A 27334-nucleotide genomic window follows, 5' to 3' on the forward strand; every position below is an offset into this window, starting at 1 on the left:
GTGACTCAGACGGTGTACATAGTACATTACAAACATTTTTGTTTATTAGCGGATTTCGCTTAGGTGCTGTAATTAGACGGATTTCGCGGATTTCACCTGTTCGACAAAGTGAAATCCTAGGCCCACGCGCGTCAGTCGACGCTCCACTCAAAAGTCGTTAAACCATGAGTGTGGGACCCATGTCATGAGGTGGGGGCAGCGCGTGGGAAAGGCGGGCTTCTTCTTTTTACTGTTTCACCAGCAACTTTTTACAGAGTAAGAATGATGACTCGAGGAGGTAAAGTTAAAAAAAAAAGAAAAAAGAAAAAAGAAAAAAGGAACCTCATTCAAGTTGTTGGGACAGGAGACACAGAGGGCAGAGACAATTAGCGAACGCCTTCTTCTTTGCTTTGCCTTTTCCTTTTGAAAAAGCAAAGCAAAAACCAGCCCATCCTTAGATTCTTCTTCTTCTTCTCCTTGTCCAAGTTCTTATTTACCTCTTTACTCTCTTTCTCTCTCATAACTACTCATCGGTCTTCTACCAAGAATCTCTGCTCTGCTCTGGTAGCAATGGATCAGCATTAGCATATTTATCTGCTTCGGTGACACATTGTTGGCGATCTGGTAAGTGTTCTTACGCTTTCTTTTGCTGCATTGTTTTTCTGTCTTTGTCTGCGCTTTTGGAATTTGCTTAGTACATGAAGCTTTGATGCATTAGGGGTATCGTAATGGAGTTTTTAAGCTGTGCTTAAGCTCAGTTTCTGATTTTGTTTTTTGTTTTTTGTTTTTTTTTTTTTGGTTTTGGTGGGTTTTAAGTGCTGGATTCTTGTTGTTGTGAACATGTTATGCCTTATCAAAGGATCAGAATAACATTTCTGGGTTATTTTTTTTATTTTTTGTTGTTTTTTTGTTGGTATCGATGAATTTTATGTAGATGGATAGAGAAGTTGTTGTGTGGAGAAATTTGTAATTTGGGTTGTTGTTTTTGAATTGTAACTGAGAAGTTGGACTTTGATAGTTGCTTTTATAGGTAAGAACTTTTTTCTTATTTCATATTGATAATGGTATTGCATCATCTAATGGTTTTTGTTAGAATATTAATTAAATAATTAAATTCATAACTTTCAATCGCCTTAAATTTTTAGGATAATTGGTTATTAGAATATTAATCAATTAATTAAATTCATGACTTCCTATTGGCTTAAGCTTTTGGTATAATTGGTTATTTAACATGGTATTAGAACATAACTCATGAGTTTGAACCCTGACGGTATAATTCACCTAATTTCAGTTAAATATCTCACATGTTGAGCATCGATTATTGAGGAGAGATTGAGCCCACATATGAGGAGGAGTGTTAAAATGTTATTTATTTTTTATTAGATGACACTTAATGGTTTTAATTTGACTCTGTTATATAGTTTCATTTGGGAGTAATTAGAACTCTTTGTATATTGGATTCTTTGCTTGTGTTATGAATGTAGTTTTGAACTCTAGGACTTTTGTGTTATCAAGCTCCAAGTTCAGAGTTTTTGCTCTCATTTTCTGTTTTTTAATTCTAGGACTGGTAGAGTGGTTTGCAAGTTTTGCATTGGTTGATTTTTGAATGAATTGGTTAGACTGATGAACATTCTTGTTTTAAAAGTGGTTAGTTTTGTGGTTTGAAAGTTTAGAATATAATTGAACATATTACTGGAAACAGTTTAATTGAATTTCCATTTGTTTGCAACCCCATCATCAACACTAACTAGCTCACTAGTTCACGTTGTTCCCTTTTATGTATCAACTATGTGTTTCCAAGTTGAGTGACATCTTTGTTCAGTGTTTATATATGGCCTTCTTCTCATAAATATGCCGCCACTCTTTGTTTTTGATCTTTGTTTTCTCATAGCCCTCTTCTCTTTCATTGGTCACTAAATATCATATAATGAAAGAGAAGGTTTTCTTGTTTCAGAATAATAATAAGAAGAAGATCAATATGAAAGGATATGATGTTGAAGAGAAAAACAAAAATAGTCAACTATGATTTTTTGTTTCAGAGTCAGTTAACTCAAGAAAGAACATCATTACGAAAGCATTGGTCACTCACAGTAGTCAACTATACTTTCAAATTCAGGGCTCTATGTGATGCGGGACTCCAAACACGAGTGACATATCACATGTGGGTAGGGATGTCAACATCAGGGGATGCCCAGTCCATGACCCTGTGGCGTCCTGCATCACTAAGCCTTTAAGCTATGCTTCTGATTAAAAAAAAAGAAAATACAATTTGCATAAGTTGTGGTTGCGTTTAGGTGAGGAATGTGAAGTTTTTTACAATTTCATATGTATATGTGTCATGTGTGTGCATTGGTACTTTAGATTATGGATTTATAACCTGTTATTAAGAAGATTTGATGTTTTATTATTTAATTAAAGGTCCGACATGAGATTGTTGTTTATATTTGCTTCTGGTGAACAGAGAACCTAATCTGAAACAATGACGAAGATAAGCCCTGAATTTGAAGTGAAGATGCAGGCAGAAGAAATTCTGGAGGTTTCAGCTGATGTGAGCTTTGCTTCTAATCAGTTTCCAAAGTATAAATTAGGAGCTGACAATCAAATTTTGGAAGAGCCAAAGGAGGACAACCTGGGTCCATCCTTGAAGGAGGTTGTTGAACAGGAAACTGTCAATCTGTCAGAGCAGCACAAGCGTCTCTCAGTTCGCGACCTTGCTAGTAAATTTGACAAGAACTTGGCTGCTGCTGCTGCTAAGTTGTCTGATGAGGTTCCCAAAATTTGCCACTTCTGAATGGCTTTTATTTTAGATTGATTTTTTTCTCTTTCAAACACACATGGACATATAAGTAATTTCAGTTTGACATTCAACATAGCTTATTTCCAACTATTGGTGATTAGCTACTCAATTTGCCACATTGAGCTATATGTTGGGCCTTACCTAACTTAAAAGAAAGGGCATTTTTTTTCTTCTTCTTTTAATTACAAAACTCAACCTTAGTTTATGTCTTTGTCTGTTTATTCTCTTTGCCCCCTTGTGTGCGGTATCAAGTTCTGTCAATGCTAGACGAATAATGAATTGCCATTGTTTTCTTGAACTGTCTTTTGTGTTGTTGTTGTTGTCGTTTTTTTTCTTTTTTCTTTTCCCCTTCAATCTCACAACTCAAGTCTAGTTTATTTTTGTCTATTTAGTTGAAGTTCTGACAATACTAAATGAATTGCCCTAATTTTTCTTGAAATTCAGGCAAAGCTTAGAGAGGTGGCTTCTTTGGAGGGACATGTTCTTTTGAAGAAGCTTAGAGATGCATTGGAATCTATAAGAGGCCGTTTGGCAGGAAGAAACAAGGAGGATGTCGAGAAAGCTATATCTATGGTTAGTTTTGCATACTTTTTCCCTATTTAGTTAGGTTCTGGGTTTGATTTCTGTAGAAGTTTTCTTTTTGGATTTTGTTGATAAATTCTACTGGTTCAACCTCCTTAGGGTTCTTGTATGATGTATATGATTCATATATATGGGGTCGTGCTTCCATTTTGTTGATTAATAAAATAATTATCTCTTGCTTGTTAAAATCCTAGAGGACAAAACCTATTGCTTGTCCCATTTGGAATGGGTGAGCTAGATACATTTTTTTTTTTTTACCTTCAACAGTTCCATGTAAAGAGACTGCTCTAGAGACTTAAACCTGTGTGCTTGTGCTTGCTCTTGTCAATAATTAAGTAAATGTTGATTATGTGGACTGAGAGTGTGTGTTTCTTTATTTTCTAGGGTATACACTATACTCATGCTTGTCATGTACTTCCTGCTGACAAATGACATTTCTAGTGGCACGAGTACTTCTTAGGTCACTTTTAACTGAATTTCTTGACCAACCTATATTATAAAAGGGGTTTAACCTTCTAGTTTATGACACACTTTGGCTGACCGTTATTGGGTAACTTTTCCCTTTATCTTTAGAGGTTGTTCTTGAGGTGCTTCAGGAAGCATAACCAAGTTTATTTTCCTCTTTTAACCACCTTTCCTAGGGACCTATGATTGTAATTATTGAATGTGTGGAATGAGGCAATTGTATGTGTTCGAGGTTTAGTTAGGTGCTCAAATAGCAGGACACCTCTTGAGCAATATATATATATATATGTGTGTGTGTGTGTGTGTGTGTGTTCGAGGTTTAGTTAGGTGCTCAAATAGCGGGACACCTCCTTATATATATATAAAGATTCTCTTTTCTTCCCCTCCCTCTTCCCTTTTTCTGGGAACACATTCCTGAGTGCATTTGGAACATTAGGACATAATTCCTTTATTATTGTCTATTCTATAACTAAAACATAATATTGTCTTTGACCATAATCTCATCCTGCAGGTGGAAGCTTTAGCAGTTAAGTTGACTCAGAAAGAAGGAGAATTGATTCAAGAGAAGTTTGAAGTGAAGAAACTAGCAAACTTCCTCAAGCAGGTCATTTAGTGCCATCCTGAATTTACATGCAGAATCATAGATCTTTTAACTACATGCCTTTTCAGATGCTATATTTCTCTTTCGATTCCTCTTACTGGTTTTAAAGCATTTAAGGGTAACAATGATTCCTTGATTAGTGTCTTATTACATATGATATTACACTTAGATCTATTGCCGTTGGTTTAATGCATGTGGATAGTGTATGACTTGAGTGCATTGGGTCGGTTGTCAACCCTTGGTCCAGTGGTCTGGCAACCAATTTTGCTTATGGTCCAAAGTTTTCAACTTAGCTCTTTAGATACGTGACTTTCCTAACCTACTTTTAGAAAGCTGTTGCAGGCTGACTTAGTGTGGGATGTAGCAAATGAATATTTTTTCATCGAAAAGCTATATAACTCAATAACAATGAGTCCCTGTCGTTGTCCGTTCTTTTGCTAGGTGTGTGGCTACTTTCTCTTAGTTAGGTGATATAAGACACTGGTCCTACATTAGGAAGATGAGGAGTAGTCCACATAGATTGTGTGGTTTATAAAGAGAATTCATGAGTGCCAAGTCCAACATTGCTTAGTTTCTAGGTGAAACTAGGCTTTATAAGAGAATCTAGGGAAGCTTCAAATTGACTAATCATTTTGGGGTAATAGCGCAGATGTGGTTAGCGTTTTTCTTTGGGTTATTACAAATGGTATTAAAGCCACCTAGTAACGCCATGTGGTTTTTAAGCACTGCATGATGTGACCCCTGGCGAGGATGTCATGGGCTTAAGGGGGAGAGTTTGTAACACCCCGATCCCATTGTTAAATCACCAGTTTTCTTAAAAGCTTAAGCTGATAGGAAGAGGTAAATTTAATTACTTAACTACTATTTTAACATTCCCCTTTACGTGTGAGCTCAAACTCTCTTTTAATAGGTGAAGCTCAACACGTGAAATATTTAATTTAAATGGGGGTTAATTGATGAAGTCAAGATTCGATTTTAGGACCTTTGGTTTTGATACCATGTTAAATCACTAGTTTTTCCATAAGCTTAAGCTGATAGGAAGAGGTAAATTTATTCACTTTTAACTCCTACATTGGGAAGATGGGGAGTAGCTCACATAGAATTGGTGGTTTATAAAAAGAGTTCATGAGTGCTAAGTCCCACATTATTTAGTTACTAGGTGAAACTAGGTTTTATAATAGATTCAGGAAAGCTTCAAATTGACTAGTCATTTTGGGGTAATAGTGTAAATGTGGCTAGCTCTTTTTCCTAAGTTGTTATAGGTGAGGGTCTACTTTTTGATCTTCGAGTGATTGATTAAAGTATTCCCCTTCACATTTGGCAGTCGAACAAAGAGGCGAAGTAGTGGTATCTTTCTTTCCATTATGAATGACACACAAGACATAAGTGACACACATACACTAACACTCGTTCAAGCGAATGGAGATTGATCATTCCTGGCTTGCTCATCAAAGAAGGCCCCAGCTAAGTCCCTTAGTGAAGATGTCGGAAATCTGATTCTCACTAGAGAAGTCAGGAGTCCTTATGATGCTTCCTACCACTTTATTTATTACATAATGCCTGTTCTATAGCATATCCAGGCGCCCTCTCTATCTTTGGCTCGCTCATGTTTCACCGGATTAGAGGCGACTCTTGATGCTCCAAATCCATTTCCTCCAACAAGCTGTTTGCCAACACAAGATTCCTAGGTGTAGTGGGCATGGACAACACTTGGAGTTGTTTTGTGTCTTTCGTATATGGTGAAAAACTGCGATGTAAGGAGAGAGGATCTTTGGCTTGACATTGGATGCCATGCTACTATTGTTGAGGGTAGCCCTTGGTTGGTTGCTGGGGATTTGGATGGGCAAGCATGTCGGCTGCCTGCCCAAGGATATTTAATCATCTCAATGAACTAAACTAGTTAAGACAGGATACGTAAAGCTTTTGTGCCATTCAGCTCCATTCTCCATTTAAGATAAACAATATGTTAGTATCATCATCTTTGAAGGTGTATATTAAATAAATCAACCAAAAGATACAAAATTGACAAATGGGTAAAAGTAAATGCTTATAAAATAAATGAGCGTGGAAGTCTCCATTTTCTTCTATAAGAGAGATTGACACCTTGAGGAGTCTTCTAGTGATACAATAATATACCATGTTGGGCTTGTACACTCTAAGCCCAAAATGTTGGGCTCACCCAAGGTCCAACCTAAGTCTAAAATAGGGAATGTTACACTTTAACAACCATCACTTTTTAGTTCACTACCTTATTGTAAGTTGTAACTCTTATTCATGGAACAGTTGTTCGCTGATACAAGCTTTTAATATATCTTTTCTTGTTGGAATTTTGTTCTTTTATGAAAAATGGTATTTTATATTTGTTCTCGAGTTGAGTGTATTCTTTTGTTTACAGGCTTCTGAAGATGCTAAAAAGTTGGTTAACCAAGAGAAATCTTTTGCTTGTGCTGAAATTGAGAGTGCTAGGCTTGTAGTGCAGAGAATTGGAGAGGCACTTGAAGAAGAAGAAAGAAATTCACCAGCTTCTAAAAAACAGGTTTCAATTAGTTGTTTTGAGGTTATATGTATCTTCAATTTGCTTATGTTTTATGAAATCTAATAATGAGTGGAGCATGAGACGTAAAATATTTTTTTGTTTTTATCTGATGTTCCATACTATCAGGATGTGGAGGAACTGATAGAGGAAGTTCAAGAGGGTAGAAGAATCAAATTGTTGCATCAGCCAAGCAAGGTGCAATCTCCTAAGCTTTGTTTTCACTCATAAATTTTGCAATTTTTCATTACATACCATCATACAGATACTTGTGCGTTGCCTGATCTGACACATATTATATTATATTACCAAGGCTAGGCGTTTTCATAATATGCATATTATATAGAACTTGAGAGGTTTCCTGCTAAGACTTAGTTTTCAATTTAGCAGATTTTTTTTGATAAATAATCAAAATCTCATTAAAAGCGTAGTCACCCCAAGTAAGCCACTTGAGAGTTAGGGGCAAAAGCAAGAAAGACCTAGCAGATGTTACCACTTCTGTCCTCTTGTTCAGGAAACTTTTCAACTGTGTAATTTTGATCTTGACTGGAAGCATATTGGAGAGAAAGTTGTGATTTTATTCGTTTTAATTTTTTTTTGCCGAACATCGTGGTTCGATGTTTTAATTTAAATGCTTAGTTTCAGAAGTAATTTAATAAAGGAGTGAAACAATGAATTCTTCAAGAGTATGTGAAATATTCTTCATAAGTGTGGTCCAACTAATCACATCAACTGATGCTGAGAATAATGGCGTAACAACATAGTTAGTTTGTGTTTTCCTTTCTTTATTTTGCTAATTCGGTTACCCCCCCCCAAAAAAAAAAAAAAGTCTCTAGGTGTTGAGCAAAAAGTGCAGAAAAATAGTGGCTGATGAATAGGGGGGGGGGGGGGGGGGTGAGGCGTGATGGGTTTCTCTATCCCTACACTTGCCCTTACAACTGAAAGCCACCAGCCATCTGCATACCTGGGATGGGTAAATTGCACTTATCCCAAAAATGCCAGTGATGACCATTTAGCCCATCCCATTGCCATCCTTACTAATGAAGTACTAAAATTATGAACATATTTTAAGTTCTTTTGTTTATTCATATCAAGTAAAATTGACCTTGCAGCCTAAAAGGAGGTTGCAGCTGAAGCTTTAGTACCATTGTTATAATTTGTTTCCATCTCCTTTTATTTATTATATTTAAGTACCTTTTAGTTGCTAATTTTACTATGGCAGTTTGGGTTAATTCTTCCATGTTTGGTATATATGGTTGTTCCGAGGGTGTATTTTTTTTCTTGATATGTTTGATTAAGTTGGAGTAATTTGACTGCCATGTCTTAAGGATTTTGCCAGCTGGCTAAATGTCTCATCTTACTAGCCATGTTAATCTTGTATACTTATTTGCTTTAAAGTAATAGGATAATCTGTTGGCTTTTTTAGCACACACTTGGGGTTCAAATATGTAGTTAAGATAAAATATACTTTTCAAACTATGAAGATATGCATTATGTATGCAGGTGATAGACATGGAACATGAGCTTCGTGCACTAAGGACTCAAATTCGGGAGAAATCTATATTTTCTGTTAAGCTTCAGAAAGAGGTTTGTTAATTATCTCATTTACCTTTCATAGATGTCATCTAATATTATTATTATTATTTTTTCTGTCCTTAACTAAACAGTATGCTTGGCTGTGTCACTGACTTGGTTATTAGAGTGAAGTGAATAGCATTGGTTCAAATCAGCTTATTTTCCGAGTAAATTCCTAAAGATTTGTTTCATGACATATTTCTTTACTGCTTTGTTAAAGATTTGCCACAAGTTTTAATTAACTTATGATTTACCGACCCATCTTCAGCTGGCTATGTCTGAACTTGGTCCAATAATAATTGAGATTTTTTTTTGGCTCTTCACAACTGTGCTTTTAAGTTATATTCAACACAAAATGGAGGAAACAATAATAAATGACGTAGAAAACGAATACTAAAATAGCAGTAGCCAGGATTTAGTGGTAACATCAAGTACATCAAACATAAATATACAATGAATAGGTTCATGTCCTGCATGCTAGCTTTTCTTGCCTTAGGTTCAGTAACATTCTGGTTGGTCAATTATATTCCTTAGGCATTGCTAAGTTGGATTATATGAGAGATACCTATATGAAAAGCCTGTTTCTTTTCTTAATTATGGAAAAATAATTTTCTTACCTGTGTATGTTTCTATTAAATCACCAGTTTTCGTAAAAGCTTAAACTTATAGGAAGATATAAATTTAGTTACTTAATCATTATTTTAACACTCTCCCTCACGCGTGGGCTCAAACTCCCTTTTAATAGGTGAGATCTAACATGTAAAATATTTACTTTAAATGGAGGGTGATTGATCCCAGGACCTTTGGCTCTATTACCATGTTAAATCACCAGTTTTCTTAAAAGCTTAAGCTTATAGGAAGAAATAAATTTAATCACTTAATCATTACTTAATAGTTTCTAACAGTATAGTTTCAAACCATCTGACTTCTTTTTTCAATTGAGTGTGATTATGACTATGTTTTGGAATCTGATATCTTTCTTCAATTAGTCAATCATTAAATAATTCCTAGGAATGCAAGAAAGTTTGTTCAAGATACTTTTATTTGAAGAGCTCATGTCCTTATCCTTTTCCAGCTGGCAATAAGCAAGAGGGATGAGGAGAACAAATCTTGTTTATATGTCTTAGAAGGTTCTGAAAATCTAGGTTCATATCTACGAATCCGGCCTCGGTCAGATAAGCCTCCACTGCTTTCAAAATGTTCAATCAATTGGTACCGCTTATCATCTGAAGGCAGCTGGAGGGAAGTTATTTCAGGTATTCATTCAGTCAGTTTTTATGCTTAATATGATTAAAATTTGTAGCAATTTAGCATATTGGTGTATTATATCTTGTTTATCTGTTATTCATGCTTTAATCATCTGTATGGTTTGTCATGTAGTGCATGTTCTTCCTTAATTCACTTAATGGAGACAAGTTTAATGAATAAGCAGGTTGTCTACAATTGTGGGTTCGGAAGAGAAAAGGAAAACTGAAGGAATTGCATGCTTTCACTGCTATGACCCATTACTTCATTTTTAACTGTTGATAACTACTTCAAAGTGTTAACAGAACTAGGATTTCTATGTACCTTTAAAAAATTAAAACTCCTACTTGCTTCATGCTGCTATTAAGTTCATTTGTTCTCCTGCAACTGCATCTTTCTTCACAGTCGTTCCAGCTTAAGTTGTCTCACATGAATGAGGATTGAAATTACTCCCAAGTCATGGAGTTTATGATCATTTTTATGTGCCAAGAAATGAGCCAGTGGAATTAAAGAAATAAGACGTTATGCTTGTTTTGATCCAACGATTTGATGTGAAATCAGTTTGGTTTTCTAGCCAAAATTCACATAGTTGTTGCTTTAGTGAGACACAGCTTCTGAACTGATCAAGTTTCTTATTCTGATTACAAACCTGGATCATCAAAAAAAGAAAAGAAAAAAAAGGAGCTAAAGTTCAAAATGCAATTACGGAAAAGTAATGAACATGGTTTGCTTCTGTAAATCTATTTGACATATTGTGTGAAATTTGCTTCTGTAAATCTATCTGACATATTGCGTGAAATTCTTCACATACTAAAATGTATCTCTTATCTTGGTAGACCTTAATAGATCCCTGCGGTTGAGAACAATGTGCATAATCTCATTTAGTCTTTCTTGTAAATGCCTCTAACATATGCGGGTCTTGGGAGATTTCATTTTCACAGCTACTAAGAAGATCCTCTACTCAAAACTCCTCTATTATCGGTGTCTTATTCAAATCTCCTCAGTTGAAAACCCAAACTAGGTGATTTGTTTGTCATCTCCTACTATCACCTTAAGGTTGTCCAGCTTGTAAATTTGCTGCATAATTTTCTTAAATGTCTAGTGGAGGTCATACCACCTTGTATTGTTAGTCATAAAGTTGACCATTTGACATGAGCACATCCCCCTTTAAATACCTGCAAGACAAATCTTGCGATGTAATCAAATATGATACCAAGGCATGATTGGTCAAGTATGCGAGTTAGAGGTGAGCTTCATGACAAAATTTTTATCAAATATCTCTGCAGTGGACCACTAGCCCCAAGAGTTTAGGTCATTTGGAAGTATAATGGAAAGAAAACTAGGAAATGGAATGGAGCTGCTGATTCTACATAGCTCATTCGTCCTTCTTCATTCATTAAATAGAGCCTCAATGCCAAAATATTCTATGACAGCTATAGGGACAGCTCACTAGGACGCCTGGCCTTCTTCTAGAAGGTTTACATACCATTCCCTATATTCTTAGGAAATTACATATTATTCCACAGTTCACTCTAACAAGAAGAAAGCAAAAAATGTATATTAAGAATCCTCTAATACAGCTCCTTAGCACAAGCCCGCCTGGTAACAATGAATTATACCTGGGTCCTGCATTTTTAGAACAGAAGAAATTAACAGCAAGAGGGGTAGATCTTAGAAATTAACAGTGAGTAAAAAACTAAGCCAAATTAAGGCACAAAAATCTAAATGACACAGCCATTGGTATCATCGTACGTGCAGCATACTTGTATCTGATCAAAATGTTAACTGTGACTCTTATCTGTTCATTTCAATTTCACTTAATTGGGTATTTGGGTTCCACAAATTCAATTTTGTTCTGTAAAGCTCTTATGTTGTTTTCATCATACTTTTCTTAAGTGGTTCATCTTTCCACTTCAACAGGCGCCAACAAATCAATTTACGCTCCTGAACCCTTTGATGTTGGAAGAGTCTTACAAGCTGAAATTGTTTCCAACGGCCAAAAATTCAGAGTCACAACTACTGGTCCCATTGATACGGGTTGGTTTTGATCATAAATGCTCAGTATAGTTTTTGGGAACATTTTTTCACTCCATTTTTTTATATTTTGTCTTGTGTAATCTGGATCAATTTGCCTGGTTTGGACTCCTATAGATTTTAGCTTCATACATCCTACTTGATGCTTAGGAATGTGGAGAAAAAAAGGGGCTGACTTAATTACTTCTAACAGCTGCAGGACTTGGAAGCTATGTAGAGACGCTTTTACGAAAATCTAATGCTGAATTTAATGTATGTTATCCTACCCTTTTTAGTTACTTCCGGTCTTTTGGTTATTCTCATTAAGCTCTAGTAATGAATATTTATTGTTTACTACTAAAACAAAAATATGATAAGAAAAGCAAAAGAATGTTGTATTATTCCTCCTTTTTTTTTTTTTTTTTTTTTAAATTTGTCCACCTTTAATCTTCTCATCCTTCCATGGTCACAGATTGTATGCTAGTGATTGAGTGAATGGTAATATCTGATATCTATGTTTGCTGTAACTTGGATGTTTGCTGTAACTTGGGAGGGGGGGTAATTCCTCTTTTTCATTTGTTCATAACCAATTTTATGTGTTCTGCATTCTTCATGTGGTTCAAGGAACAGCTTCTTTCTTATGGTGCTTAAGTAATTTGTCAGAGATGTGTGTTCTCTTTCTTCGGAGATTGGTTGGGTTTTCTGAAAACAGTTCATGTAACAAAGAGAAAAATAGAACCATGGTGCTTTTTATGTCTTTAGTTTTTCTAAATTGAAAACAAAAAACTATTTCAGAAAACACTCGATGTTGTTTGAAAACAAGTTCTTTCAGGAATAATTCTCGGAAAAAAGCGTCGGAGACCATGTTTGGTAGAGCATTTTTGCTCTGTTTTTTATTTTTGTGAATTTAAAAACAGAAATAAATTTAAACAGTTACCATGCAAGGCTGATTTGAAGACTTTTTTCTTTATTAAATAGCACTCCAAAAGAAATGAGATTTTCTTTGACGGGTATATATTTGGGGCCAGTAGCCCTAACGGTTGGCTCTCTGAGTCATCCCATTTGTTTGAGGGTTATCTTCATATAGAAAAACAAAATCATATTTGATTCGGGCTACTCTTTTCTTTTTTCTTTTTTGATGTCGGGGAACCTCTCCAAGGCAGGGCCTTTTGGACCCAGCCCTGCAGAGTAAACTCCGGTCTTGTGCACCGTACCCTCGGAAGTTTTTGTACACGGAATTAATTAAATCGTTGGCTTTTCACCAGGAGGTGTGGCCCCAAGAGATTGTTTGCACCCATGCAGTGTTGAACCTTGGATCTCAAAGGGAGCAAACCTTATGACCAAGGCCTCCACTGCTTGGGCCAACCCCTCACTAGTGATTTTTAACTGGGAAAGAAAAATTATTGTCTTTGTAAAGATGATAAAAGGCTACTGTCCTTTTTCCTGAATGGAGAACCTGTCCCTGATGGACTTGAGGGAAACACGTCTTTTTGGGTTATTTTTTCACCACTAACGCTATGTTTGCAAGGTTTTGAGGAAAGGAATGGGGTGGATAAGATCTACCAGTAGAGGAAATGAAATGAAGGTAGCATGGGAGTATAGGAAACTTATAATCCCTTGTTTGATTAATGAGAGGAAAGGAAAGGAAAAAGTATATTTAGATTTTTATCATCATACCCCTTTATTTAAATAAAGTTTTGTTGTGACTGGTTTTCATGTGAATGAGGGAAAATTTCATTGAAAGATTTTCCTTGCCTTCAATCATTCCTTTTTTGGGTAGAAAGCAAATCCCTCAGAAATAGCAGCAGTTTTCCTGATAAATCCCTCCCTTTACCTACCTATAAAAATCCCACATTGAAGAAAATTTAAATTCACTACATTGTTTTCCATTCCTCCCCTTTCCTCTCGTTAGGTTTAATTTAGCCTTATTCAATGATCAAAACATTTGTTTGTATTTCTCATTTCTTCCCCAAGTCGGGGTGAAGATTGGATGTGTTAGAAGTGTTCTATGCCTTCCGCGTTGGATGGGGCGTCATAATGGCAATGTAGAGGGAAGTTACTGCCTTTCCCATTGGATGGGTGTCAGAACGGGCATGTAACGGGACTCAAATAATAGCTCTCGGCCTTCCCCTATACGTCTTCATCAAAATAGGCAAGTAATTTGGACTTCAAGTTCGCTCTCGGCCTACCCTGTTGGATGACACGTCAGAACACGGACGTGACGGGACATCAAGTGTTGCTCTCGGCCTATCCCGTTGGATGGCACGTCAAAACACGGACGTGACAAGACATCATGTGTTGCTCTCGGCCTACCCCGTTGGATGCCACATCAAAACGCGGACGTGACGGGTATTCAGATCTAGTTTATTTTGCTCTTTGCATCTTAACAGGAATTAACTCTTGTTATGACAAGAAGTTTTCAAAATGTCAAATCTACGATATTTTTCTCTTCCCGTCAGAACGTGAGCTTGCTTTTGTTAAGACTTGAAGAAAGAAAGATACAGTGCTATAAATGCCCGTCTTGTTTTTAGAACTCTTTGAACCTTTTCATTTACACTCTTTAGAGTTTGAAGGTTCCCGTTGAAGAAGTTTGTGATATTTTTCCTTGTAGAGGTGATACCCTTCGTTGTTAATTGTATCAAGTAAGGATTCATAAAAAGCTTTGTGCTTTTGCTTACTTGGGTATTTTGTGTTGAGATTTAAACCACACCATATGCTTCTGCAACTGCAAAGAAGTCTACCAGAGGGTCGGTAAGGAAATGCACTCCATGAAGATGGTCTGCTTGGAAGCAAGTAGGAAGCTTGTTGTATTATAACCTAGAACCTTGCAGAGTTGTAAGTGTTTTTTATTGTCTGTATTCTGGTTCTTTGTATGCTTGGGTTTGACTGCCCCAGAGTGGTTTTTCCCTTTGATTTGTTCAAAAGGTTTTCTAATTCGTCAACAAATCTTGTGTTGTGGATGTGTGAATATTTTTATTGTTGTGTTGTTTTAATATTGAGCATTGCAATTTATTTTCCTTATATAAACTGCATATGTGTTTGATTTGGGGGAAGGACATGATCCTTGTGCTTTTATCACCTCTCAACCCAAATCTCTTCTCCCAAATGTGGGATTGTATGTACTCTTAGTAGGTGGGATAAACCTTCTTTTTTTTTTGTCAATTTTCAGATGCAAGATGCTAGTTTCCTGGTGGCTGTTATATAGGCTTGGACATCTCAATATTTAGTGCTCTTTACCTCTAACACCTGGACAGGACACCAGTGCCTCTTTAGGCCCACATAGTTGCCCTCATTCTGACTTTTGGATAGAGATTGATTTTAGTCAACCCCATGGACCCTCTTTAGCTTCTTCAATCAGCTACTTGGCCAAATAAGATCTTTTTGCAAACTATTTATCTATACTGGCCATCAACTTCTTCGTAATGGTAAATCATTGAGCTATTGTAGGAAGTTGATTGGGGCTGGGATGTAAAGTTGATTGAGAATTATCTGTAGCATGTAAAGTCATTTAGAATACTGAGTTCTGCTCTAGGTCCAAAACTGATCCAATGTATATCATGGCTTAGACTTGAATCTATATAATGTGACTTCTGAATTGTTCTTAGCTGGAAACCATGTGGTTGCATAACACCTTTTGGATGATCAGAAGTTGTACATAATATTATAAATGCTCAGAAATTTATAACTGTGATTTTTGGAGTCCATTTTTACTTTAGTTCTAATTGAAAAAGAGAAAAGAAAAGAAAAGAAAAGAAGTATAGTATTGTGGCTAGGAAACTAGTCTGCACATCTATTTCTGATAAGATTTTGACATTTGTTGTTTTATAGGTAGTTATTTCCCAGATGAATGGACAAGATCATCCATCACACTCTGTTCATGTATTTCACGTGGGAAAGATGAGGATAAAGCTCTGTAGAGGATGGATTACGAAAGCTAGAGAAAATTATTCATTGTCAATGCAGGTACTCTTTATTAGCTAATAACTTTTGTTTCACGGAAGATGGAGAAGTTATTGTGGGTTTGCTGGATTTTGTGTTTTTTCATTGTGTGTTGAGCAGCAATGTGATTGATTTTCTTTCTTTGTTTTTTTTGCTTTCTTTTTTACACTTACCATTTAAAATAATTTAAAATGACTATTTTCTCCCCCCACCCCCCCACCCTCTCTTCCCCCTCCGTTTTGACTTCTGTTTAAAGTGAAGAAAAGCACAAAATAGATGAAGAAGAAGAATCTTTTTTAATATATAATGAAGAAATTTTGCATTGTTTCTCTGGCACTGTATCAGTCATATCATATAGATTTGTCATTCTTCATTTTCTGTTGTGGCCTCTGATCATAGAAACCTCCGCATGGTTTACATGATGGAAATTGTCTTTCCTTTAGGCTTGAGTTTTTCCATTGAAACCTGGTACTATTGTTTCTTTCCATTTTAATTCACCTGAAGTACCTTAACGAACAATATTTTGTTTAACTAACTCTTTCTCAACCTCTAGCTATGTGGAGTTAGAGGCGATGGTAATAATGCAGCCAAGGCATTGTTTTGGCAACCACGTAAGGGCCTCTCAATTGTTTTAACATTTGAGTCGGAGCGAGAAAGGAATGCAGCAATTATGCTTGCCAGGAAATATGCTCTTGATTGCAATGTATGTATCTTTCGCTTTTTTGAATTTAACTAAGTTTTTCTTCCATTATTGGTTTCATAAACTATTCCAGACATTTTGTGAGATTCAGTAGAACATGGGAATGTTAAGTTCCCAAGAGCACTCCCCCTTTTACCCAATAGATTCAGCTTCTATTTTTTATTATCATATATTCTTAGGGCCTGTTTGGCCTAAAAGTGCGTTTATTATTCAAAAAGTCCATTTGAAGAAAAAAGTACCTGTTTGGTAAAAAAAATTGAAAGCACTTTTAAGGGTCCAAAAAGTCAAAAAATGACCAAAACATACTTTTGGCAAAAGCTTCAAATAACGGTTTTTGACTTAAAAGCTTTATTTCTCAAATGTAGTCCCAAATATGCTCTTAATATTAGAATATCTTGATCACCATGACCAAGTGGTTACTCTAATTTTTCCATTTTCTGGGCTCCAATTATGCACCTTCCATTTCTTCTGGATCTTCAATACAGGATGAAGAAACTGGGTAGCTTTTACAAACATTTTCTTCATACTTGGCCCCTAATTTCCGGCCTTTCTGTGGATATATCACCCAGTTCATAAAGGCTCGGTGGGCTGTTTGGTGAAAATTAGTTTTGCCAGTCTCCTGTATTTTTGCTTTATTTTCACTTTGTATAGAGTTTGAAGTTGGAAACCTTTAAATAACAGGTCATGCTTGCTGGACCAGATGATCAAGTATAGAAGTTAACCTACTGACTGAGATTTGTCAAATGTAAGTACAATCAGGTTTTCATAGTGTGAGTAATATGTGTGCGTTTGTCTTGTCAGAAAAAAAAAAAAAAAAAAAAAGAAAAAAGAAAAAAGAAGATTTGCCTTTGTAATTGCAATCGGGCTTCCACTAATAGGGTTGAATCATTTTAGGCATCGTTTTTTTGTGTTTTGCCTAATCATTTGTTGTAACAAAGTTGCCACTCCTCTATTAATGGGTTCATTTGTGCTTTGTGACTGATTTGCATATATTAGCTGTTTGCTTATACCTTGAACTTTTCTTTTTCTATCTTCTCTGACCCATGCTGGCACATTTGCAACATTGGATGCAGTTTATGACATAATTGGGTGACAGAGGGGTACTTGAGTTAATTTGCTACAAAATGCATATTCTGTTGTGTCAAATATTTTGAAATTTAAGAACTCTAGATAATTTATTGGGTATGGGAGAGCATATTGGGTTTTGAGGTCTATCATCTGGGATGATAAGTTTAGCTCATTCACCAGTATGGTAATGAGTGGAAAGTAATTTGGAGACATGCTAAATTTCATAAGAAAAATCATTGTGGGAAATGTTTGGAAATAGAAGAAATTGCCTAAGAAGGCTGTGGATGTTGGGAAGCTAGAAATGGTTCTTCCCATTTCCATGGCAGAGTGTTCTAGTTTAGAAATTGAAAGTAAAACAAACAACAAACAACACACAACATTCTGGTTACTTCTCTCACTCCTAAATTCTTCTGTGGATTTTGTATCTATTTATGAAGTGTTTCCGATATAAAAGATAATTACAACGAGTTCAAAATCAAATCAAAAAGGATTAGTCGTTATCAGCTAAGATAATTCAGTTGAGGTTTATCATTTTGTTCTTGTGCTTTAAGTGATCTGCTGGATCTTTTGGAGACTTTGTCCTCAGAAGAAACGAACTTGAAGCTCCCCAAGAGCTCCTTTCTTCCTCACAAAATGATAATCATTGGCCTCATGCATATTTTAATGTCCAAGGAAGAACTCAGTAATATAACGTTGCTGTAAAAGTACATTACCAGTAGCCACATATTCTGTTTCAACACCCCAAAAAAAAAAAAAAAAAAAAAATCAATCTTCCAAGGTCCTTATAAGCCATAGATGATGAAGCAGTAATCTTGAAAATCCACTTACACCCGACAATGTACATGGAGGGAGAAGGGGAAACTAAAATTGGTTGTTCATTGCATTCCGGTACCTTCTAAGAGGAAGGTTCAATTTCAGAGGAGGAAGCTTGTGCCAATGGTGCACGACGAGCATTCCAGACTACTAATTTATTTAATTACAATTGAGTTCAAAAGTAAGATAACATTTATCTATACAAACTGAACAGGATTAATCAACAGACGGTACTATATAGCGTGGACAATTAACTACTATCCAAGTAAACTTGACAATGTAAGTCATTCACTCGACATGTTCATCTCAGCGAATTTCTTCCTCTACATCCTGACAACTTGCTACTCTGCGACGGTTTATGTAAAGAGCCTTTAATAATGTTTCATGTTTCTCAACTTTGGTAGTCTAAAATCATTGTGGTATTTTACAAAATGAACTGTGTTGGCTCTGTTATTAAGCCAAGGTAAAATTGGTTTATTTTGAAATTGATAAGCATAATCCTGATGAAAATCCACTTATTTTAATGTAGAGAAATTATGCAATATTAAATATATTTTGTCATTGCTATCATCTATTTGGCCTATCCAAGCACTTCCCCCTTTATTGGTATGATCGACGTTATTCTAATGGACTTATAGTACAATATCAATGCCCCAAATATTGTCGCTACCATCACATACTAGCAGCTCGATCGAGTCAGACCTCAGGTGGCCCACACTACTAGCAAAGCTGTAATGGTAACTCATTCTTTCATGGTACGCCTATTATAAATAACAATTGGATTTAAAGTCAAACAATAAAAATATACCTATATATAATAGTAACCCATGATCCACGGTCATGTCATACGATGCAAGTATTATTTATTTATTGTAAATATTATATAGGCAAATATTTGTTTGAAGCAGTTTTAAACATATTATAAAAATGTAGTAGGCTAAATACATATTCTTTTGAAAAGTAAAGTATACTTAGTTCACTAACATATCGTATCATAGAATAAAAACAGTTCCCGAAGCATTTACTTGACTCGAGCGATCCTCCTCACTCTCGTTCATCTCAATCACCAAGTCATTGCAAATCATACTTTAATATCAGACACCAACTAATACTAATCTACACAAGTAAAACCCTAATCATGTGGTCGAAACCCTAATCCGTGAATAAAATCTCAATTATCCATTCCCAGGCATTGTTGGACGTTGGTTCCTCAAGGGTTGAACGTTTGTTCTTTTGGGCCATGAGCTAAAATCCTCCAAAATCAAACTTAAATACTTTTGAAGGTTTTAAATAATTCAATAATAAGGAGATTCTTTTAAATTGTTTGAAAAACGTACTAGGTTTCAATGCTTTAAAACACGCGAAAGATTGAGCAATAGGTTATCGTCATAGCTACATTTTACAATTTAAAAATATAGGTGTTAATTTCACGAGGCATTTCTAGCACATACACCATTGTAACCGTCCTTACATTTCATGACGGTCTAAAATATGCAAGTTTGATATCAAAATAGTTATGCTTGAAATGTCGGTAAATAGTTTCACTTGAGTTCTACTCACCTTGATCGTAAAGGTTCTCTTAAAAATTTTCCTCGTTCACTCTGGCTCTGTCGTCTGTGCAAGGCCGGCTCAATGTATTTTGCGGCTTTAGGCAAAACTTTAAAATGGGGCCTTGTCTCTCTTTTTTGTTTTTCATATTTTATTTTTTTAAGTAAAAAAATATATTTATTTTGATATTTTATTTAAAAATCATTATTCTCGCTTTTTGGGATGCAAAATTACTGATTAAGTTTTTATAATCAATATTTTCTAACATCCTTTTTTTCAATTGATAATATGGCTAATCCATTTAATCTCTCTTATGACATTGTTGATCTTAGGTAGGATTTTATTAATTTTAATTTTGAAAAACTTCTTTCTGCAGAAGCAACTGTAACAGGTATTGTCAATAAAATTCTATAAGCGATATATGCATTTGGGAAAGAATCAAGTCTTTTTATATAATTTAATATGTCATTTGGAACACTTTTTTGCATCAATATTTTTCCATTGGTGTGTGTCATAAATATTTATAACAATAGAGTTAGATATATCAATAGCATTTTCATTATCTTCTAATTCTTTTTGATGAATTTCTTGTTCATTTATGAGTTTTTCACCTAAATTATCCTCTATATTTTGTTTATTTCTAATAACAAATTTATTTAGAGCCCCTACTTTTTTTTTTTTTTTTTGTTAAGTTTTTCATATCCAGATGCATATTTTCTACTAGAATGCATGTTTGATTAAAAATATTAACAAATTAAACAAACACAATTTATAAAAAAAATATATATATTCTGACTATAATAAAATAAATTATAAAAATAGAACGATAAATTAGAGAGGCAGAGACTAGAGAGTTCTTGGAGATTTCTCATTTTGGAGAGGAAGAAGGTTTTGGAGAATTAGCATGAAGGCTCTTGATCTTCGATAAAGTCAAAAAAATTGCAGGCTAGATAATAGATATGAGTAAAGGTTTTGGTTCTTATGTGAAATTCCAACAACAAAGAGACAAGAGACAGCCTACATTCCACTTTGAGAATAAACAATACTATTTGATTCATCTTTTAATGTGAAATTCCATCATTCAGAGACAATAGACGTTGGTGATAGGTTTTTTAATAATATTTCACTTTCCAAATTCCATCAAAGAGACAGACGTTGGTTAGAGGATTTTTTTTTTTTTTTTCTTTTGAATTATTATTATTATTACTATTTTTTATGCTGGTCCTTATTAAATGGGGCCTTATTACTTATTTACCATTATTAGAGGCCTTAAATTTTTATGAAATTTTTTTTTGGGCCGGCCTTATTAAATGGGGGCCCTAACCTACCTAAGTCGCCTAGCCTTTGGACCGGCCTGCGTCTGTCAAATATTCTACTAGAAAGGTTAACTTTCTTGAAACTAAAAGCTTAAGAATCCTCCAACAAACCTCTCATTTTTTCTTCCTTTTCTCTCTCTAGGATTCGGGTGGCTAGAAAAGGTCAAATGGGGGCATATAGGGTTCAACCCAGACCCTTAAATAAGCCTTCCTCCATGAATTGTGCTGACGAGTTGAAGAAGGATTATAGGGTTTAAGCAGATGTTGGGGTTGCATAGGGTTGGCTCTTTTCTCCGTTACGGGGAATTCCTCAAGGGGAAATTAGGATTTTTTGAGTGTGTTTTAGATCTTGCTCTCTGTGGCACTTAACAATGCTTCATGTAGTCGATCATCAATTTGCTTGCAATAATTTTTAACGTTGGTTGAGAACTTGAGCGGTGGTGGTTGCATTGCTATTCAAATAAAAGTTAAATTTGAAGAGAAACGTTTCCATTTTCAAATTTGAAGAATTATTTTTTTTTCTTTTTTTTTTTTGACATGTCCACACAAGGGAAGGGGGAGAAGATATTCGAACTAGTAACATCTGCTTCATGAAGCATGATTTATAGTCGATTGAGCTATCCCTTGAGGACTGAAGAACTACTTTTGAAAGGAACTAAATAGCAAACTCTTTATATGTTTTTCTACTTTAATTAAATATTAATTTTTAGGGTAAAGTTCATATACCCATCTTAAACTACCACTCAATTGATAATATATCCTCAATGATGAAACTACCCTTAGTAAATTAAAAACAAAAAAGACTAAAATTTCTATAAAAAAAACCTAAAACATTTTTAAAAAATAAATAATCCAACGGGTGGCCAAATTTTTTTTTTAAAAAAAAAATCATTTTTTTTTAAAAAATTTTTTTAATTTAAATCAAAATTTTTTTTAAATTTTTTGTAATAAAAATTTCATTTAAAAAAATAAAAAAATTTTGTTTCAAAAAAAAAAAAAATCGTTTTTCGTTTTTTTTTTTAACTTAAAATTGTTGTTTAAAAAAAATTATTATTATTTTTTTCAAGTTTATAGAGGTATTTTTGCCTTATTGAGAAAAATTTATGGACATATTTATCTTTTTACTAGCATTGGGGGGACATTGACAATGTTTGGTAATTTGGGAGTAATATTGTCATAATTGAAAGTTTAGAGAGTAATTGTCAATTAGGTGATAATTTGAGGGGGTTACGTGAATTTTCTCCTAGTTTTTTATTAGTTTTAGAGTGTGTTGTAGCAAGATTTAGAGTTTGAAGAAAGAAGTATGTTGCATACTTGCATTAAAGTGGAGAGAGAGGGAGAGGAAATAACTTCAAAAAAATGAGTATGGAGTGGAGTTTGGCTCTTCAAATGTGGGGGGTTTCTGACCAAACTAAAAATAGGGAGGGGAGTAGGAAGTTTGATGGAGTATGTTTTTATCGTAAATTAATCCAAATTTGACGACCCGGTAACCCTTTTTCCCTCATTCTGTTAAAAAAAAAAAAAAAAAAACCCAAATTTGACTGAAAGTGATATTTAAGAAGCCCATTGTGAATGCTTAAAACATGAATAAAAAATATATTGAAAAATAATATTTAAAAGAAATAGATAATGAAATAAAAAAAAATATATGTTATAATTTGTATTGAAAAAGTTGAAAATAAAATAGAAAATATTTAACAAACGCCATACAAATTGATTATCTACGTTCCATTAATGGTAAAAACAAATACTGGGAAATGCCAGCGCACTAACACCTTCCATTACCGGCTGTCACATAAAAAATACAAGAAAACCTGCCTTTATGACCTAAAAGGTTAGAGCAGTGGTCAAACTTATTCCACGTGTCGCCAATGGACGCCAAATGCACAGAGTTTCAATAACATTTAGGGCCACGATCTTGAATCCGCGCACGACTTTACATTATTAACTTTATTTCAACCCCAACGGCTAGAAATTCTCCAGACTCATCTTCTGCCGTTGGAGTAATCGCAGATCCTACGGTCAAAAAAATTCGACCGTTGGCTCCTCCACTTCAAAAAGCCACCGGTTCAGTCTCTCCTCGATCTTCCTATTCTGTACATGTGTGCGAGAGAGACAGAGAGAGAGCGAGAGAGGAGAGGAAGATTAGAAGGGGGCGGCTAAGAAATCCAGAAGGGATTAATCGTTTATCTTTGTAGTTCTTGGACATATTCAAGCATTAGAAATGGCTTCAAGACCCATTGTTCCACGACAACCCAGAGGTATTCTTTTGCTCTCTCTCTCTCTCTTGAGGGCTTTCTCAATGATGAGTATGCTTTTTCTCTGTTAGTATGAGATTCAGTTTTCTGTGCAAAATCCACAATGGGTGTGGTGATCTTTTTCGAAATCTCGGTTTTTTATTTTTATTTTTATATAAAAGATTGTTTAATCGGAACGATTATTGGATAGTATTGATTATTCGCAGGTTTTCTTCTTTGAGTATTCTTTTTTTCATTATCTTTCTGCTTTCGTTTGTTGATATTCTCTGTTCTTTCTGTTTTCTGTTGGGCTGACGAAAAAACTGGAAGGAAACGCACCAAATATTTGTTTTATAGACTGATTGACGTTTTGGGTTTTCAGATAATGGAAAGTAAATTTTATTTTCTTACATCTTCTCAGAATCAAACAGACTGATGCGTTTTTTTCTTTTTCTTCTGTTAATGTATTTCTTTCTGTCGGAAATATGCTGCACCAAGGATAACGTTATACTCTTTATGATTTAAATTCCTGTGAATTTGATTAGGTGAGGCAGTAGTTGGTGGAGGAGGTAATCAGCAGAAGAAGAATGGTGCGGCAGAAGCAAGAAACCGCAGAGCACTCGGGGATATTGGGAATCTGGTCACCGTCCGGGGGATCGAGGGCAAGCCTAATCGTCCAATCACAAGGAGTTTCTGCGCTCAACTACTCGCAAATGCTCAAGCCGCAGCAGCTGCAGAAAACAACAAGGTTTGGTTTCATTCATCTTGTCCGATTTCTTCAATCTTTTCTTGATTGGAAATTATGACATCGAAATTTGAAAGAATATCTGATTTTGGATAATGGGTCTGTCCGAAATGCAGAAACAAGTTTGTGTTAATGTGGATGGAGCCCCTCTTCTTCTTGATGGAGTTGCTGCCGGTGCCGGAAAAAGAGCCGGGGCACCAAAGCCGCCACCTCAGAAGAAAGTTAATGTTAAGCCAAAGCCCGAGGAAGTGATCAATATAAGCCCGGATATCGCGGAGGCCGATGCTAAGACTAAGCAAGAGAATCCTGTCAACAAGAAAAAGGATGGAGAAGGATCGTCAAGGAAGAAAGCACCCGCTTTTACTTCGGTCCTCACTGCTCGTAGCAAGGTGACATTTCTTTGTTGATTTCGATTGTTCTTGAAATTTGGGTGCTTTTTTTAGGTGTTCTTGTTATAAAATGTGCTATTTTTGCAGGCTGCTTGTGGTCTGACGAAGAAACCAAAGGAGCAGATTGTGGATATTGATGCTGAAGACGCCGGTAATGAATTGGCAGCTGTGGAATACGTTGAGGACATTTACAAATTCTATAAACTAATTGAGGTATTGCTAATAATTCCTCTTCAGCAGTTTATCTCTGTGTTTGTGTATGTGTCTGTTTAGTTTAGCCTCTAAAATTATTTGTGTGCTGCAGCATGAGAGTCGCCCTCATGACTATATGGAATCGCAGCCTGAGATCAACGAAAGTATGAGAGCAATTCTGGTGGATTGGCTGGTGGATGTCCATAGGAAGTTTGAACTTTCGTTAGAAACTCTTTATCTGGCCATCAATGTCATAGACCGCTTCCTTGCAGTCAAGACAGTGCCAAGGAGGGAATTGCAGTTGGTGGGCATAAGTGCAATGCTCTTGGCCTCCAAGTATGAAGAAATCTGGCCCCCTGAGGTATATATGCCCGGCCCTAGTTTCCATTCCCTAGTAAATCATCACTTATCTCAAAAGTTTACCTCGTAGGAAATGATATTAATTATTTAATTTATATTCTAACATTTCCCCGTAAGCTCAAATTTCCTCTTAAACACGTAAAGTTGAACTGAACTTTGTTGTGCCAACAGGTCAATGACTTCGTACACCTTTCAGACAGAGCTTACACTCATGAACAGATTCTGGTCATGGAGAAAATTATACTGGGCAAGCTGGAATGGACCTTGACTGTGCCTACACCATACGTTTTCCTTGCTCGTTTCATCAAGGCATCTATTCCAGATCAAGAAGTGAGTAAATTATTATTATTATTATTATTATTTTTTTTTTTTCTGAATTTTGTGTGGAAGCTTGGAAAGGTTATTTTGAGTCTTTATATGTATTGCTAAAAATGTGTTTATGGTATCAATCTGTGTAGCTGGAAAGCATGGTGTATTTTCTTGCTGAGTTGGGTGTGATGCACTATGCCACCATAATATACTGCCCATCAATGATTGCTGCCTCAGCAGTCTATGCTGCTCGTTGCACTCTAAAGAAGTCACCCGCTTGGAACGAGACCCTCAAGCTTCATAGTGGCTTCTCTGAACCTCAACTAATGTAAATAATTTTTTTCCTTTTCCTTTTGCATATATATACTTTGCATCCAACGGCTTGAAAAATACCACTACGCATTTTTCAAGCTGATGCAATGAAATTGCGGGAAATCGTTTGTGGGAATTATATTAGCATTTATAGTTTTCCATTTTCTAAAATTTTCCCATGTTTTTGGAACGAGCAGGGATTGTGCTAAACTGCTGGTGAGCTTCCACTCAATGGCTGCCAAAAGTAAGCTTCAATCTGTGTACAGAAAGTACTCAAACCCTGAGAGAAAAGCGGTGGCGCTGTTTCCTCCGGCCAAAGCTCTCTTCTTGCCTTCGGTTGCCTTGAAGACCACAGTTTAATCACATTGCTTTTATGTGAGACTGAGAGAGAGAGACACCTTGGAATCAATTTGAATATTAGTAGTATTCTTTTCAAAGGTGGGATCCTCAGTAATGTGATACTTTGGTACTAAAGAAAAATTCATTCTCGTTTTGAAGTAGATTGAATTTGCAAAAAATAAATTAAAAAAATTAAAACCTAAGAAGAAATATAGCAGGCGAACTATTTAATAAAAAAATCAGCTTTAAAATGGTCAAATCAACATAATTAAAAAATAAATAAAAATTAGTGACATGACACGATCCTCATAACCCGTTTAATAAACAAATCATATTAGATTAACTGAACACAACCTATTTAAATAAACAGTATGAAATTATATCAACCTGTTTGAATGGGTTATGTTGACCCACATACTTGGTATGAATTATGCAATTTCGTATATTCTAAACATAAATTATATAAATTATACACATGACAATCAATTTAATAAACGATATCCAATTATCCATAACCATATTTAAAACATATGGAGAAACTTCACTTACTCTCTCTGACTTCACTTATTCTCTCTGAATTGTTACCCACTTTTGTAAAATTTAAAACCTCTTAATCAGGACCATCCATTAGGATTTTCTGTTAAATTCCAACAAAATTTTCAAAATACCCTATCTTTTTTTCTAGAAAAAATATGTTAAATTTTTTGCAAAGATTGAGGCATGGGTATTTTTGCATCCCCTTAATCTTTTCAGTTTTTTTTTTTTTTTTCCTAAAACAAATGGGGGTATTTTGGGAAAAGTTAATGGAGGGTCAGATTGCAAACAAGTGAAAGATGAATACACTAAATTGAAAGAAATTAAACTTTAGGGATGACGTTGTAAAAGTGATGACAATTCAGGGGGGTTAAGTGATGTTTTTCCTAAAGATAATTTAACTTTTTAGCGCCTATCTAGTCAAAAAATAATATTACAGTCCAACAAAGTTCATCTACATAAATAAAAATATAGCAATTAAGAAATAAGCCTATCAAACAATAATTATTAACAGAATGAGAAGTAAGTGACAAAAAAAAAAAAAAAAGGGGGGGAGAAATTTTACTTTTGCCCCCTGAACTTCCATTCGATTTTACAAACCCTCCCTGAACTTCCAAATCTTTCGTTTTGGACCCTTAAACTTTCAATTACTCTCAATGTAGACTATTCCGTCAAATTTTAAACGTTACATGACGTTTATACCCCTGACTTTGTATAAAATTTTAACTTCCAAAACGTTTTTT

General features: G+C 35.2%; 2 protein-coding genes across 3 annotated transcripts; both read left to right on the plus strand.

Annotated features, from left to right (window-relative positions):
• The first annotated feature begins 349 nt into the window (after window positions 1-349).
• LOC132162091 (stomatal closure-related actin-binding protein 2) lies at window positions 350-17419 on the plus strand. Of its 2 annotated transcripts, XM_059572341.2 has the most exons (14): window positions 350-603; window positions 2096-2273; window positions 2441-2746; window positions 3221-3349; window positions 4335-4427; window positions 6820-6960; window positions 7087-7155; window positions 8461-8544; window positions 9608-9788; window positions 11698-11814; window positions 12005-12063; window positions 15619-15753; window positions 16283-16432; window positions 17111-17419. In XM_059572341.2, the coding sequence occupies exons 3-14, from the start codon at window positions 2459-2461 to the stop codon at window positions 17141-17143; spliced, it is 1479 nt and encodes a 492-aa protein (XP_059428324.1). In that variant the 5' UTR covers window positions 350-603; window positions 2096-2273; window positions 2441-2458; the 3' UTR covers window positions 17144-17419. The 2 variants fall into 2 exon arrangements, with proteins under 2 accessions (XP_059428324.1, XP_059428323.1); XM_059572340.2 differs by lacking the exon at window positions 2096-2273.
• Window positions 17420-23201: 5782 nt separating this feature from the next.
• Window positions 23202-26155, plus strand: LOC132191878 (G2/mitotic-specific cyclin S13-7). Its single transcript, XM_059606997.2, has 8 exons — window positions 23202-23435; window positions 23957-24159; window positions 24273-24545; window positions 24633-24758; window positions 24850-25098; window positions 25269-25427; window positions 25556-25734; window positions 25916-26155. Exons 1-8 carry the CDS (start codon window positions 23399-23401, stop codon window positions 26076-26078), a joined length of 1389 nt encoding a protein of 462 aa, XP_059462980.2. The 5' UTR covers window positions 23202-23398; the 3' UTR covers window positions 26079-26155.
• Window positions 26156-27334: the final 1179 nt, after the last annotated feature.

This window comes from Corylus avellana, chromosome 10 (assembly GCF_965113065.1).
Source record: "Corylus avellana chromosome 10, dhCorAvel1.hap1.2, whole genome shotgun sequence".
NCBI classification, from domain to species: Eukaryota; Viridiplantae; Streptophyta; class Magnoliopsida; order Fagales; family Betulaceae; genus Corylus; species Corylus avellana.